We start from the raw sequence: 14,739 nt of genomic DNA on the forward strand, positions 1-14,739 counted from the left end.
CATGTGGCATATCCAATATGTATTTACATCTTAAACAGAGCCTACAAAGACATCCATTTATTATTGGGAAATGACAAGGAAACAAGGAACACTTATCCAATATTTTAAGTGACAGTCCCAGTGTATTTGCATAAGATGCTTGCACAAAAAGCATATGGCCTTATTTCTGTAAGATTAATAAGCAAGTGCAATAAAAACATTGTACATTAGTGTCAATTTTGATGTATTCTGTTACAAAAATCCATAATGCTTAGGAGACTAAACTCCCAAAAACAGGAAATGGTAATCCTTTATTAAAAAAAAAACAAAAAAAAAACACACATTTCCATCATATTTACATATGAAGCATACTTCTGAGTATGGCACAATCATTTGTGATCCAATTATTGAATGGAACAGAACAAAGTCCCATGAATTCTTAATCATATACAATTCAGTGATGATACAATTACTATGAATGTTGTATAGAGATTAAAGGAATTTTAGATGAATGGTTATACTTAAAGTGGTGGTTCTGATGCTGCTGCTCTTTGTAGTAGGCATGGTAATCAGGAGGACAAAGCAGAAGCTTATCATTATGAAACTCCATCCTTCCCATTTTATTCAATTATGCTCCTTTCTCAAATACTTTTATGGTTTGTTTATGCTCAAGTGACTAATAATCGCCATTTGTTATTGCTGTCAAAAGTACCATGCCTTGGCCATCTGCACCCATACCAGGGCCTTAAGTTATTTAATCCATAACTACAAAACACTCAACAGTCCTAAATTTACAAATACTTAAAGAAACCTAACATAGTCAATGACAATCCTTTAAACTAGAAGTCTTTTTCAGTTTCTTGATGTTCTAGTTGCCAAGCATAGACATGCACAGTAACAAAGGCTAAGGCAGCGTGTGTGTCTTTATGTTTGTAAGAGCCAAAGTCATCTAATGAGCAGCTATGAAGTTTTCTTCACAGTGAGAGTGAATTCGCTAGTTGGCTCCGACTGTGGCCTGCTCTCGCATGTCTTACATACCAGAGTATATAGTGCTTCCTTGAGTTGCATATTGGAAGTCCAACAATGTTTTTGTTTATTATTTTTAATCTGTTGCATTTGAAGGTGGAACGGGTGACAGGGTGATTCATTTTTTAAAAGTACTGAAACACTATGGGATACAATACAGTAGTTACCAAGGCTAGTCATGAATAAAAAAAATAAAAAAAAACCATGATAAGGTATCGGTCTGTTCCTTTCCTCCGATACGTTTCAATGTTTAGTTAAGTCAGGCTTTCCTGTAACCTGGAATATCACAGAAAATAAGCTCAATGTGGTTTTCCTGGTTACTGAATTCTAAATAAATCACATAAAAAAAATAAAAAATAATCTAGAACATATCACCATGTTTTATGTCTGATAAATTCCCCAGAGTTAAACCTCAATACATCCATCCATCCATCCATTATCATTAACCGCTTACTCCTTTACAGGGTCGCGGTGAGCCGGAGTCTAACCCGGCATACACAGGACACAAGGCGAGACTACACCCTGGACAGGACACCAGTCCATCGCAGACCTCAATACATAAAGGTTAATAACATTAGCACACTGTGACTCCCGCATTACCTTTAATATTATATATTATATTTTTTTTTAAATTAGTTTGTGAGGTAGTACTTAAAATTCATTCAGCACTTCATTGATTCCTGGCAAGAACATAACAGTAGATTTCAATTCATTGAAAAATACATTTGAATAACAGCTCAAAACATTAGCTGGATCTTTCTAAAACAATAGAAAGGAACCTATTGTATGATTAGTATTTAATGAGGGATAACATTTGATCAAATAATATCTAATTGCAATTGAAAATTAATTAAACTGTTTGGGTTCATGAGACTTGAATCTCAATTAATCTCAAATGCACAGATAAATATTAACCTCCACATTATACCTTAGTGGGTATAAAAACTCCCAAAATTCAGAAACATTTAAAGATGGATTCAAATTGCAGAAGATAATTCTTGTTGACCATAAGGTGTTTAATTATTAAGATCCAATTCATAGAACCCATTAAACACAGATTGTTGAATCTGAAATGTCTTAAAACACATCAATTGTACATGAATATTTTACAACAGTCATCACACTGAATCTTGTTTTTCAAAAACACTTTACATTGTGTCTCTAATTACTGGCTATTTACATAATAGTTACTCAGTAAATACATGTGTATGTACACATAATTACAATGTTATTATGCATAGTTATTATGTATTTAATGTGTAAACCATTTTGCACGATACATATGCAAATACACAGTCATTAGAGACATAATATAAAGTGTTACAGATTTTTCCACAGAAAAATATTAGTCATAACCAAGGCTAAACCCCAATCCTTTCCCCTCCTTAGCTATAGCAACATTATCAGTGGTCCCCTTACTATAATGATGTCTTTGGGTGTGTGTGTGTTGTTTTACTTTTAACCAGGCATTTAAAAGATTTTTCAAAACACCACCACAGATTTATAGATTAGCTTCATGATACCTTTTCACTGATCCCTGTGCTGTAGGGTAGTCGTACTCCCAAACGTCAGCCATTGGATTGGGTTTTTTATTTAGTTCCCCTGATATTTTTTTCAGCATAGAAAATGTGTGACCTAGTCTTTAACCTAAATCTAAGCATAAGCCATGGATCAATGCAGAACTAAGCAAAAATATATAACTATAAACAACAAAGTATTTTTTTCTTATTGAAGTGGTAGAAAATATATTAATGGTTCTCTCTGGTAGCACAAGGTTCAGTTAAGCAAAGTGGTGTGTAATGTTTTATATTAATTTTATTTAATTTACAACAGTAAATATTCTGCAAAATTATGCTTATTATTGTTTGCATCGACCAGCACCGTCTTTTTTATCCAGTCTTAATCACTGTTCATAGAGTCAGCATGTTTTAGTCACAAAGCCTGGTCAGGGAGCAGGGTTTTATTTATGTACAGCTCTCTGGATGTCACTAGGTCAGTTCACTTATAGACAGCCAAGGAGTCTGTCCCTCGCGTTGCAGTGATTCTTAGCAAGGATCATTTCCAAGGATGTTTTTCAGTGTAGCAAAAATATAAATAAATAAATAAATAAATAAATAAATAAATAAATAATAAATAAATGGTCATGCCTACAGCTATATATGAGGAGCAGAGAATGCTGAACAATTATGAACATGCATAGTGAGCCACTGTCCCTGTATGGAGTGTCGGTGTGTCACCGGGCAGGAAACCTGCCTCTGGGCTAAAAGGGCATCTGGCGGAAGCATGGCTGGGTAAAATGTAGACATACTTCATCTACGGACACTGCAGTATGGGATAAAGGGGAGCTGCCTTTCAAAGGAGACATCAAAGTGATGCCCTGTCTGCTTTGCAGGTGTTAAAGATATCCTGCCACCTGGTCTTTTGAAGATGCCCTAGGGTACTTGTTAATTTACATCTATTTAAAAAAAAACAACTTTGCCATGCAATGGAAACAATATATCAACCCAAGAGCTAAGTGTTACAGATAACCAGGTTGGTGTTTTTATGTGTTCTGATTTTCCCTTCTTTACAAACATCATTACAAAAGGGTAGATTGCATCTTCAGCGCTAAAAAAAAATGACTGGGTAGAGTATATATGCCTTCAGGTATGAACCAGTAATGGTATTTATCACTTTGCTGGTATTTCAAATGTTCTCACATTACTCTACAGCTGAGATGGATTAGCTATGATGGGAAATACAATGCAATTTTATTTTCAAATTTACAATTTTTAGTATTTGAAATACTGTACACAAAAAGGAAATATGTATTCCTATTTGCTGTATTTATGAAGCAGTGCTAAATAGAAGAGAAGTAATCTATCAAACAAAGTCCTGCTTTACATGTAAAGCAATACAACTGGCAATATCTCTTTTTCACAAATTGTAATGCAGCACAGCACTCTAGTGGTCATTTAATGGATCTGTCTAGACTCACCATCAAATCCCACTCTGAGTAAAGGTGCTCTGATTCACCATTATAAACCTCTCCATAAAGCCCCAGATGTTAGATGAGCATTTTTAATTAAATATATTGTTTAAATATAAAACACTTTATAACCGTTCCGTTTCGGAACCAGAAAGCTTCTCTCGCAATATGAAACATATTGTCTGAAACCAGATGTCTTTTCAAAATAGACACAATATAAAAAGAGAACATTGCAAAGAATGTAATTGCAATTATTTTACCATGTAAATTAATTTAACTGTTAATCTAAATGTAAATGCATAAACGGAATGCATAAATGGAAAAGCAAAATGAGCTATGCATGGTATAATTATTATTTTATTTCTGATACATTAAGAAAAGTGTGTTTCCGAAACTGAACACATATTGAAACAAATTCATACTCGTCAATGTTTTTCTGTGTTACTCTACAATCCCGAGGTTCATTAATGTTTTTTCAAAGTTGCACCCAATCTCATGCAATATAAGGATCTCCCTGGTGCATACCATACATAAAGATGAGCTTTTGACTCACTAGAGTAAGTTTTGTAAATAAGAATAACTTTCCATTCAGATCTGCAGATTTGCATGAGAAATGTTGGCTTTACTGTTGTATTTCTTTTCCCAGTGTCACATGTATAAAATCTTCATCTAGCAACTGTTGGTGGAACTGGAGCTGATACAGTGGCATGTCTCTATTCAAATACACCTTCCAATGCCTTCCTTATCAGTAGCTGACCATGTGGTAAGTCCTAAAGAATCGGATTATCTAAATATTTTATTTACTCATCATTTTATTTTATGAAATATGCAAAGCACCTAAAATATTCAACACAACCCTTATCCTTAATTTGCAGGACACTTAAGTTCCTGTGACCAATTGTGTTTATTTCCTCAAGTTAATGTTCTGCTCCTAGAACATTTCAGCTCCGGAAACCTAACCAAGCAAAGTCGTCTTCTGCCTCTCCCTTAACCCAAAGCCAGCTGAATGGACGCAAGGAAAAGCAAATCCTTAGATAGTCACCTTAGATTAATTTTGGGCTTTGCTTGAGCTGCTCATAGACAGATGCTTTAACCATGGAAGTATTTGGTTCTAGCTGACAAAACAATTCCATAACACGTTTCCACCAATTTATTATATAGATCTCAAATGTGCAGTTTTGAAAGAAACACATGTTACAGCAAACATGTACTTTCATTTCAAAACATGAGATCTGGCACTATACTAGGTTTAAGAAGCCCCTGGTTACAAGCCATGCTTTTAGACGGTCTTAGATCTTTGTAGCTAGGGCAAAATGGTTATAATTTACAGAATTATTTTGGGAGCTACAGTTACTGGTGAAGCCCCATACAGTTGAGAAAATATATGCTTTCTTATTTCTGAAGGTTGTTACATTATAAGCTCATAATGAAAATATCGCTGGATGGGTAGTGAGAGAAATTGATTAATCTGTCACCCATTTATCATATTTTAATGTAACATGATCGTGAGACACTGCAGCTTCAAAGTCAGTTAGCATTGTGAAAGGAGTCATATTGTGTTAAGATATCCTGTGTATTCCTCAGCCATCAGAGCTAATCTCAGCTTGCTTTGATTTGAAATAACACACCAAGATTGTGCATATCTAGAATCAATGTAAAATCAATATACGGAAATCACTATCAAGTTGTGTCCCCTATTAAAAAGCTGTGACAACAGGCATTGCATAGTTAAACTTTAGGAAACTGAATGGGGGACTCAGTTATATCCAGTTAAGTATAATCGTCCTTCATGCAATTCTGTACAGAGAATACATTAAATGTTTTAAATAAAATAAAAAATATACATATAAAAAGAAATCATAAGATAGTCTTTAACAGCTTGATCTGGTCATGGGCAATCAATGTAACTGCATGATCAGCCTTGCATAAAATAACAATAAAATCCAAGAACGAATTCAAAGGGGTATTCATATGCTATAGATAAGAGTTCTCATTCACTGATAATGTATGCTCTGTAGGCACCGGGCAGCAGCTGCCGGTTTACAAAAAAAAAAAAAAAAAACACTGTATTTATCATTCAACAAACAATATAAACTAATGAGGTTTAAAATACTTGATCTGTGGTTGACAGGGATTCTTTATTACTCTTTAAAAGTAGATAAAGAAACACATCTTGATTGGGAAGAAAGACACACCTACTAGTACATAAGCCAAAATAGAAAGAAACCAGTGAGTTCATGATCAAAATATGGAGAGAATATGAATTCCAGTTTAGCATGCAAACCATTGAAGGATTGAAATAAGCTTGTTGTAGGCTGCGTTAGCAGTTTGTAAGATCAGGCAGAAAGCTTGAGATTGTAATGTCAGTGTTATGTTTCATAAACACCATTCTTCAGTAGTACCGGTGTGTGAGAAATATGATTTTGACATTAATGCCATATTCATCAGTGTTTTAGACCACGTAATGAAGAAACAAAGACCCTTAGAGTTCAACACAAAATGTGGTAGATGCAGTTCAGTTTAGGGCATCTGTTTGCATGTACCGAAAGGTCTTGGGCTAGGCTTGGTTAAAGAACTGCAGTAAAAATGACCAGGGCGGCCCAAACTCAATTAATATACTAAAAAAAACCAAAACTTCATAGGTTTCTCTGAACCATAGCCAGGGCATAAAGATTTAAACTCTTACAGTCGTGGCGAAGCTAACACTGTCAGCCAGTTTGTGACAGGTTTGGCTCAAACGTAATAAATGCCTGCCCTTTTGGCACCGAATAATTACATCAATTGCTGACATTCTGGAAACAGAACTTACCAGGGAGTCCGCAGTATTAACCCTGGGATCATTTCTAATGTACGAGGAGACAAACCAAATGGACCATGGTACCTCTAATCACACCACAGAAATTGATAAGCTGTTACGGGCATGTGAGCACCTAGTCTTACCTATTTATAAAGAGTGCTTTGACTTGTTTAGATGAACTGCCACTGTAAAAAGGCTAATGCACAAAACAAATAAGGCTGACCTTAACTGCGGCATTTCAGCCCTTCAAAAAAACCCACCAGGGCCCCATGACATATTATTAAAGCATACAGCTAAGCAACAGTACAATGGAAACAATTAAATACAAGTACCAACAAATTGAGAAATTGAGCTTCTACTGTGCAATGCACATTTATTTACTCACAAGGAATGAACAGCTTTATGTGTTACAATTGCACTAATATATCTGAAGGCAAAAGAGGCTTATAACGTAGCCTGAGGAGTACACACCATATGTGTATGTCTTTCATCTTTGGGATAAACAGGCACATTTACTGGCATAAATCTATTGGTATTTGGACCTGCACATGAGATCTAGCTCTATAATCCAGTTCAGGAAAATGACTGTATTTACTTAACCTACTGAGTCACACTATTCTGAATGTGTTTTAATTACCCCTCGATGAGAAGCAAAAAATAAAGTGTTGACCCATGAATTGCATCCAATGATGTACGTTTTTCATGTTTTTTGTACTTCTTTGTTTAGGGGAACATTATTATTTTTTTACTGACCCATTTATGAACATGTTAATCATTTTTTCTAGCACTCAAATACACCAAAGAATGAACTGCTGGGGACAGTTGTGCTGCAAGTCATCTGTCATATCGAGCTGTTTCATACAGGTGACTTTTGCTTTCAACTAAAGCAAGAAAGACACCAGGCTACCATACAGCAAAACAAAAATATCCAGGGATGTTGACAAAATAGCTGAAATGCTTTCTAACGTTGGAGCCATTGACTGTAGAGGTGAGCCAACCAATGTCCCCAAACTACACGTTCAGGATAACGTCTTCAACTGATGTGTGACAAGGATCTACCAACAACACTACAATGCACCAGAGTCTTCAAAATATTCCAGGCACATCAGGCATTTTGAAAATAAAAAAATCTATTTTCTTTATTAAAACTCAACTCATATGCAAATACTGTAAACACATTTCACTTGACTGAAACACATTAGCTCCAAAGGTACACTGGAATGCAGCATTGTCCTCTCAGCTAGAATATGAACATTGTCTGACAACACTAATCTACCAGAACGTTATGGAAGGACTCTGAATACTAAACAATGGCGGTTAGGAATACAGTATTGTTATTATACTGGTAAAAAGTGACAGTTTCCCTGACACGACTTACTGAGCAGATCAATTTAATGCATTTGCATCTATAAAGATTTGCCTACCTGGTAATCTGTTAATTATTCACCGTTAATAGAGCATGGGGTATTGACCCCTTACAGCAACTAAAATCAACAGCTAGCTTACAGAACTGAGTGCACCTGATCTTGGTGTGAATAAAACATCTCAGGTTATATGATAACACGAGGGTCGTGTCTCATACCTAAGAAAATAGTCTTCCAATAACATTTCAATAGCTTTCAATAAAAATAAAATAAAAACATGTATTTATTTATTTATTTATTTATTTATCTATCTATCTATCTCAGGAATGATCAATTGAGATGTAACATCTTGTTTTCAATGACATTCTGAAAAATGTTTTTACTGGGAACTACCGGTATTTATCTTTGTGTATATATATAACAACAGCCACAACCCTTGAGTGCTTATCCTAGCACAACTTTACATAATTATATTCTGACCTCCCAAATTATGTATCACAAAGAAAAAAAAAGCTTCTTTCCAGCAAGCACTATAGTATACGATGGCAAACCTGAGGATTTTTATGGCTTTGATGTAGTACTCCTGGAAGGAAGCTTTCAGCCAATAACACTGCCTGCAGTGTGTCAGTTCTGCTGATGATAGGTGACCTCTCAAAAGGTCAATCTCACCCACCTCAACTGTGACTTAAAGCTACAGTGGGCTGCACAAAGGGTGAAGAAAAGAGGGATGAAATGGATGACCTATGTCCCGCAGTGTTTGATGATGATGATGATGATGATGATGATGATGAAGCTACTTTTAATCTGCCGACAGTATTACAAATGAGGGTGGATGGTGAAGGGCGCCTGAAAGGGTGGGAAGTGGTTCACACATTCCCACACCCTAAACTGTATTGATAAAAACATTTTCCAATGCATAAAAGCACTGCAGTCCAATTCATTCTACCAGCATGTAGATGCTTCATGTGGCGTATAAAGGTGCTGTTTATCTTCATTATAGCAAGTGCAAAGTTTCACCCCATTTTTTCCCCAATATGGAGGTTATAAAACGACATAGCTGTATGTTGGAACAGTTAAATGAGTCTTCTGAGTTTTCCCTGGATAGGAATTCTGTTAAAATTGTAGCAGCGGGATGCGTTGCACTTGATTCAAAACAGGGCCCTTTATTGTAAAAACACTTTTTTTTTTTTTTTTTTTTTTTTACATGGCATACTGTTTCATACTCTTTTAGTGTCTCTGATTCTTAACATTGCAGATTCACCCAGCACATTTTGTGTTTGTCACAAAATTATTTTAGGTTTAGGTTTCCAGCCATGAAATATCTCCCAAATAAACAGCAACTACCACACTCCCAAACCATTAACCTCTACTCAACACTTAACACAGCAGATCAACAATCTCTGCTCCCTAACAACATCCTAGTTGCTGTTTATATATCACTTTGAAGAGGAACTATTTTTCATTGTGTGTAACCACACGTTGCTGCTGCAATAACAATAATATTTTACACAAAGGAGAAGTATAAATAGCTACAATTCTCAATATCAGATGTACAGTGCTCCTAACAATACAGGTATAGTTTGTGGTCAAAAGCAAGAAGAGGTACCTGGAAAAATCCTTAAACATCAAGGGGTCCGTCCCTACCCTGGAAAAAGCTGGGAACCACTGCCCTATACTGTATTATTTTAGAACATATTAAAACAAACAAACAAAAAAAAGGTAGAGGTATTTTAAAAAATTAAACACAGAGTTTACACATTCAGATAAATACGAATGCCGCTGTGTGGGGGGGAAAAAGTACAGGGGGACATTTCAACATAAGTCATCTGTTGTGACCAGATGTTTCTTACAGAGGACAGCTGCTCTAGTAGTATTCTTTGCACAATAAAAGTAAGGCAACCCTTTGAAGAAATGACGGGGGTGCCTCCTACGCCAGGAGTCCTGTTTCGCAAGGGGACATTAAAAATGTCTTCAATTAATTTCAATAAGAATTATGCTGAGAGAATTACAGCGTCACAGCATGCAAAACATTGGCAGCACAACAATAAAAGATAGGTTTCTCAAAAATGCATTTACTGCAGTGGAGCTGAGCTAGCTAGTCTCCCTGCATATACAGTACAGAAGCTCCAGTCTCTATGGCAACCCGGACAGTCTCTCCCCGATTTGTTTTTTGCTTTTATTTTTATTTTTAGCAGCATATTATACATAATAGCAATCGGAGCAATTACAGTCAATATTTTGTAGTCAGCAGTATTTGACTGAGTAGTCTGCTTTTTATTTTACGTGGGCTTGCAACCAACACACTTAAATACATAATTATTGACGCTGCTGCCTGCGTTGATTTAAATGGTGTTAAAACGTCAAATGTGGACGTGCTACAAATTTTTGCTGCTGCTGGATTTTACAGTGTGTAAACTGTGGTGACAAAAAAATTGGTCTAGTCCTACCAGGGAAAGTCTGGATTTTAGAGAGAACACTGCAACAAGCCAAGAAGAAAATAACACTGACATTCTGTTTACGTCCGTCACAAAATTGTTAGTTTGTTTACGCCTAAAATAATTAAAGTGGATGATATTCTTTATTACCAGTGTGGCTTGCAATACTAATAATTTCCAACAGATGGCTGCACACAGGCTCTCCACTAAACTGCGCCTGCCACTTTAACACGCCTGCAAATCTCAAGGATTTAAGATTCAGTGACTTTTTTTACTTACGAAATTGGCGTGAAAAAAAAAAGAAAAATGTGATTGTTATATTGTAGTGTCTCACTGTGTCCTCCACAGTGCATAACTTAATGATGTTACCCATTGTGTACTATAAAACCTGAATATAAACTCATAGTCAATGCAACAAAACACATTTTAAGCCTTACCAAACGCACGATTTATCGTCGTTGTTCCATAAACTAAGCCACACTGACTGCACTTTTTGGCACCGTTTCTTGCTCACCACTGCAAAATGTTTTGCTTTTTTTGTTCGTTGCAGCTGCGCCCTCCCATCGTCAACAGTTTTGTTACATTTACAAACTAAGGCGGGGTAACACACATGTTTACTGGATTTACCTCACTCTTGCATGCAGCGCTTTAGACCAGGAAGTGCAGCTGAAGTTGGTACGGTAGGCGCTATCAGTCTTGTATTCTCCGAATGCGTTCACGGACATCATTCTGCGCAGATTCATACGGACATCATTCTGCGCAGATTCTGTGCAGAATCTGAGCAATTTAGCCAATGGGTGCGTTCACGGAGATCACTCTTAGAAGATCATTGGCTAAATTGGTCGTACCCTCAGTTCCAAACCCACGTGGTTAAAAAAAAAAAAAAAATTACAGTGACTTGCTGTCGGAAGAGAGAGGCTTGTGCTGCAAACTGTAGAATTTGTTCGCTTTAAAAACTAATTTGCAAAGTTCAGCTTTTTGTTCAACATTCGACAGTGCATAATTTGTAGACCAAAACCAGCAGAAGGTAAGCACGCATTGTATTCCCGTCCCTTAAATCAATCTTAGCTACGGGAAAGGCCTTTAGCCGGGTGCACCAGTGGTTTACTCAGCCGGCGATTGACGGTAGTAGTTGGGGATACCGATCATACATACAGAGGGTGCTGTTGTTTTTTTTTTTGTTAGATTTTCTGTTCTGTTGTTTATTATGTGCATCTTGTTTGCTTCATGAAAATTTTATTTTTTTTTCTTCTAAAAGCCATGTAACCTAATCGTATACAATTACAATGAATATTACATTTTGTATGATGCTTAGTAACTTGCATTTTTTGACATTCAGCTCGCCAAACAAACACATTGTCTGTAGTCATTATCATTTAAACTGCTTGCCCCACCAATAGCGTAACATTTTTCACGGCTATCCTGACATATGTTATTTTGTTTCTTAATACTGTAGGTGTATTATCACTTGGCCCCTATTTTGTGCTGATTTTGGTACGATGTTACAACCACTCCAGTAAGATTTTTTACTGGCACTAGGCAGCTGATTCCGCGGCTGCCAGTAGCTACACAAAACACATTCTTAATATAACCACCCATTTCACTTTCTCAAAACTTTGTCAATAAAATATAAGTATTTCTTGTTCTTCAGCCCCAATGTTAAGCTACTTTCAACATTTTTTGGGGCTGCCTTCTTGGCAGTAGAATTTGTACTGGTAATAAGAAACGCCAAAAGACTGCTGCCAGTAGATTTTCTACTGGTTCTAGTCACTCGTTTAAAAAAATAAAAAGTTAATTCAAGCCATGCTAAAATCTCAGATATAACTGCTGCATCCTGGTAGCTATAGGCCCCATGTTGCGATTGCAGCAGTTATTAGACACCAGGAAGAAGCACTCACTGTGTTTCGTTAGCATTGGCTGTGAAATATTTGTGCATTCTATAGAAAATGGATGTGAGTAAAGGTGAAGTCACACCATGCATTGTACTAGACAGAGGGTCAGGTCCCAGTTCCAGTGCTCCATTTATTATCCTGCTTAACCAAAACTTTCTGGACAGGCAAATGAAACAGAAGGGACACTGACCAACTATAGCACAAAAATAATTGTGGTGGGACTGTGTGGACCAACAGGGATTTATTTACTGTATTCATTACTTTTTATTTTAAAATGCAAAATACTGGCAGCAAATCACTGGATACTGGATTGTGATTGTTAACCCATAGAGTGTCTGATGTTCTGTGTTTCTTAACAGATCTGAACTGTTGACCATGGCAGCTGAATCCATCATCAACTCCAGGCAGAAAGAGGCACTGATCAATGGCATCTCCACACAAGTTGTCTGCACAGCGTTCAGCAACCACATCCTTGTGGTGCTCACACAGTATGGAAAGATAGGGACAATAATATCTCTGCTGCCTGACGCGACATCCAGTGACATCAGCAAACCCATGTTTACCACAAAAGTACTGCTAGGGAAAGATGAAGTAAGCTGCAACTTGCAATATTGCTTTTTTACTTTTTTGATATTAAGCTTGATTGCATGAAATCTATGTCCAGTAGCGTTCCAAGATAAGGAAAACAAATACTATAATTTCCTTAAAACATCATAAATGTATTTGTAGTACAGACAAGTACTGAATATAATACAAGCCTCACTCTCTGTAGGAAATATATATTTTATGAAATGTATACTAATGACTGATTTAAAAATGGCCTCGTATTTTGTTACCAATAAATTAGTAAGCAGGCAAAATGGAACTAGGACTACATTGCCATTTCAGTAGCACTGCTTACCCAGTTTAATGAATCGTGTGGCATAAGACAGTCAGGCTGTGCTAAGCCTGTATGTTTGTTTGGATTTGTTCGTTTTATTTGGTTGGCTTGTCCTTGTTCCACTTATAAAGATAAATTAATGTTCTTGAGCATGTGCCCATACTGTACTAGTGATATGATAAATAAATAGCATGGGCAATTTGTCCACAGTTAAAAATTGTCAAAGTATAATATTCTATCAGTTTAAAAAACAAAAACATTATAATCCTGTTTTAACCTGAGGTATTTGATACTTATTCACAGGCTCTGACACATGTCTATGCCAAAAACCTGGTGACTTTTGTCTCTCAAGCATCAGGGAACAGACCTGTCCTGCTGGCACTGGCCCTCAAAGAGATAAACATTGAAGGCATAAAAGCCATGAAAGAGATGATCAAAAGCTGCCAAGTCTGGTAACAAGACGTCAAGTAGGAAGTGAGACCAAAGACTCTGGGGCCCCAGGAACCAATTAGCCGGGAGACAGAAGGGAAGCTGTTGATGTTGCTGACAAGCCTAAAGTTAGGCACCTCTGATGGAATGTGCAAACAAGTCTGTGTAAACTTGAAGGTGAATTATCATAAAAGCATGTAATGCAAACTGAAATTAAATGTCATGCAGCCCCAGGTGGGTCATAAAAACCTTATAAAGCAGTCGGCATACAGCTCGGTAATATGCAAGTGGGGAAACTATGTTGTTTAACAAGACATGAGGAATATTTTAGGTGCCAAAGCATGTCACACAACTATATTGCCACCATTGTTTCAGCTGCTGGTCAGTAATTTAAATTAACTAAACATAAACCTGTAGTGAGTACTCAACACTTTTTTTTATTAGTTACAAAAAACTTTTTTTTTTTTCGTGGTGTAATTTGCCTTTTAAAACAGCCCTGCGTGGTGTATTGATTCGTTCCATTCTTGAAAATAATATTGTGGGTGTCATAATATTTGCAACATTAATACTTCCTGCCATTTAAAAAACAAAAAAACAAAACAGAATTATGTATGATTCATTTGTGCACAATAAATACACTTTTGTTCACCCTTGTTTTGCCTGTGTTTTCTTCATAGCTTGATTTTGTAGCTAATGTTTTTAAAATCTATTTATGTGCCTAATCTACCAGCATTTAAACGTGTTGTACATGAAATGCAGCATGCATGCTTGGGCAAAGCATCCTTTATGTACGGAGATGTGAGTGTATTATATATGCATGTGTTCATACCTGCAAAGCATTTGATGAAAGCAATAGTGCAACCGTTTATCCGGAAGAGATTTCTGTATTTCTGTATGCTTGTTGGTTCCGCTTGTATATCATGACATATCACAAATGTAGAACCAACAAACAGTTTATTTTGAGCTCCA

The 14,739-nt window shown here is 36.4% G+C and overlaps 2 protein-coding genes across 4 annotated transcripts in view; one reads left to right on the forward strand and one right to left on the reverse strand.

Moving 5' to 3' along the window:
- The window catches only part of LOC117417956 (protein ELFN1-like), a 172,906-nt gene extending 161,602 nt beyond the window's left edge, over positions 1-11,304 (reverse strand). For all 3 annotated transcript variants that reach the window (XM_059035451.1, XM_034030399.3, XM_059035453.1), the window contains exon 1: positions 11,197-11,304. The gene's annotated coding sequence lies outside the window, so the exon portion shown is untranslated. The remainder of the gene's footprint in view (positions 1-11,196) is intronic.
- A 120-nt stretch (positions 11,305-11,424) lies between these two features.
- LOC117418497 (proteasome assembly chaperone 3) lies at positions 11,425-14,418 on the forward strand. Its single transcript, XM_034031626.3, has 3 exons — positions 11,425-11,596; positions 12,821-13,052; positions 13,645-14,418. Exons 2-3 carry the CDS (start codon positions 12,837-12,839, stop codon positions 13,795-13,797), a joined length of 369 nt encoding a protein of 122 aa, XP_033887517.1. The 5' UTR covers positions 11,425-11,596; positions 12,821-12,836; the 3' UTR covers positions 13,798-14,418.
- The last annotated feature ends 321 nt before the right edge of the window (positions 14,419-14,739 follow it).

This window comes from Acipenser ruthenus, chromosome 13, assembly GCF_902713425.1.
Source record: "Acipenser ruthenus chromosome 13, fAciRut3.2 maternal haplotype, whole genome shotgun sequence".
Lineage (NCBI taxonomy): Eukaryota > Metazoa > Chordata > Actinopteri > Acipenseriformes > Acipenseridae > Acipenser > Acipenser ruthenus.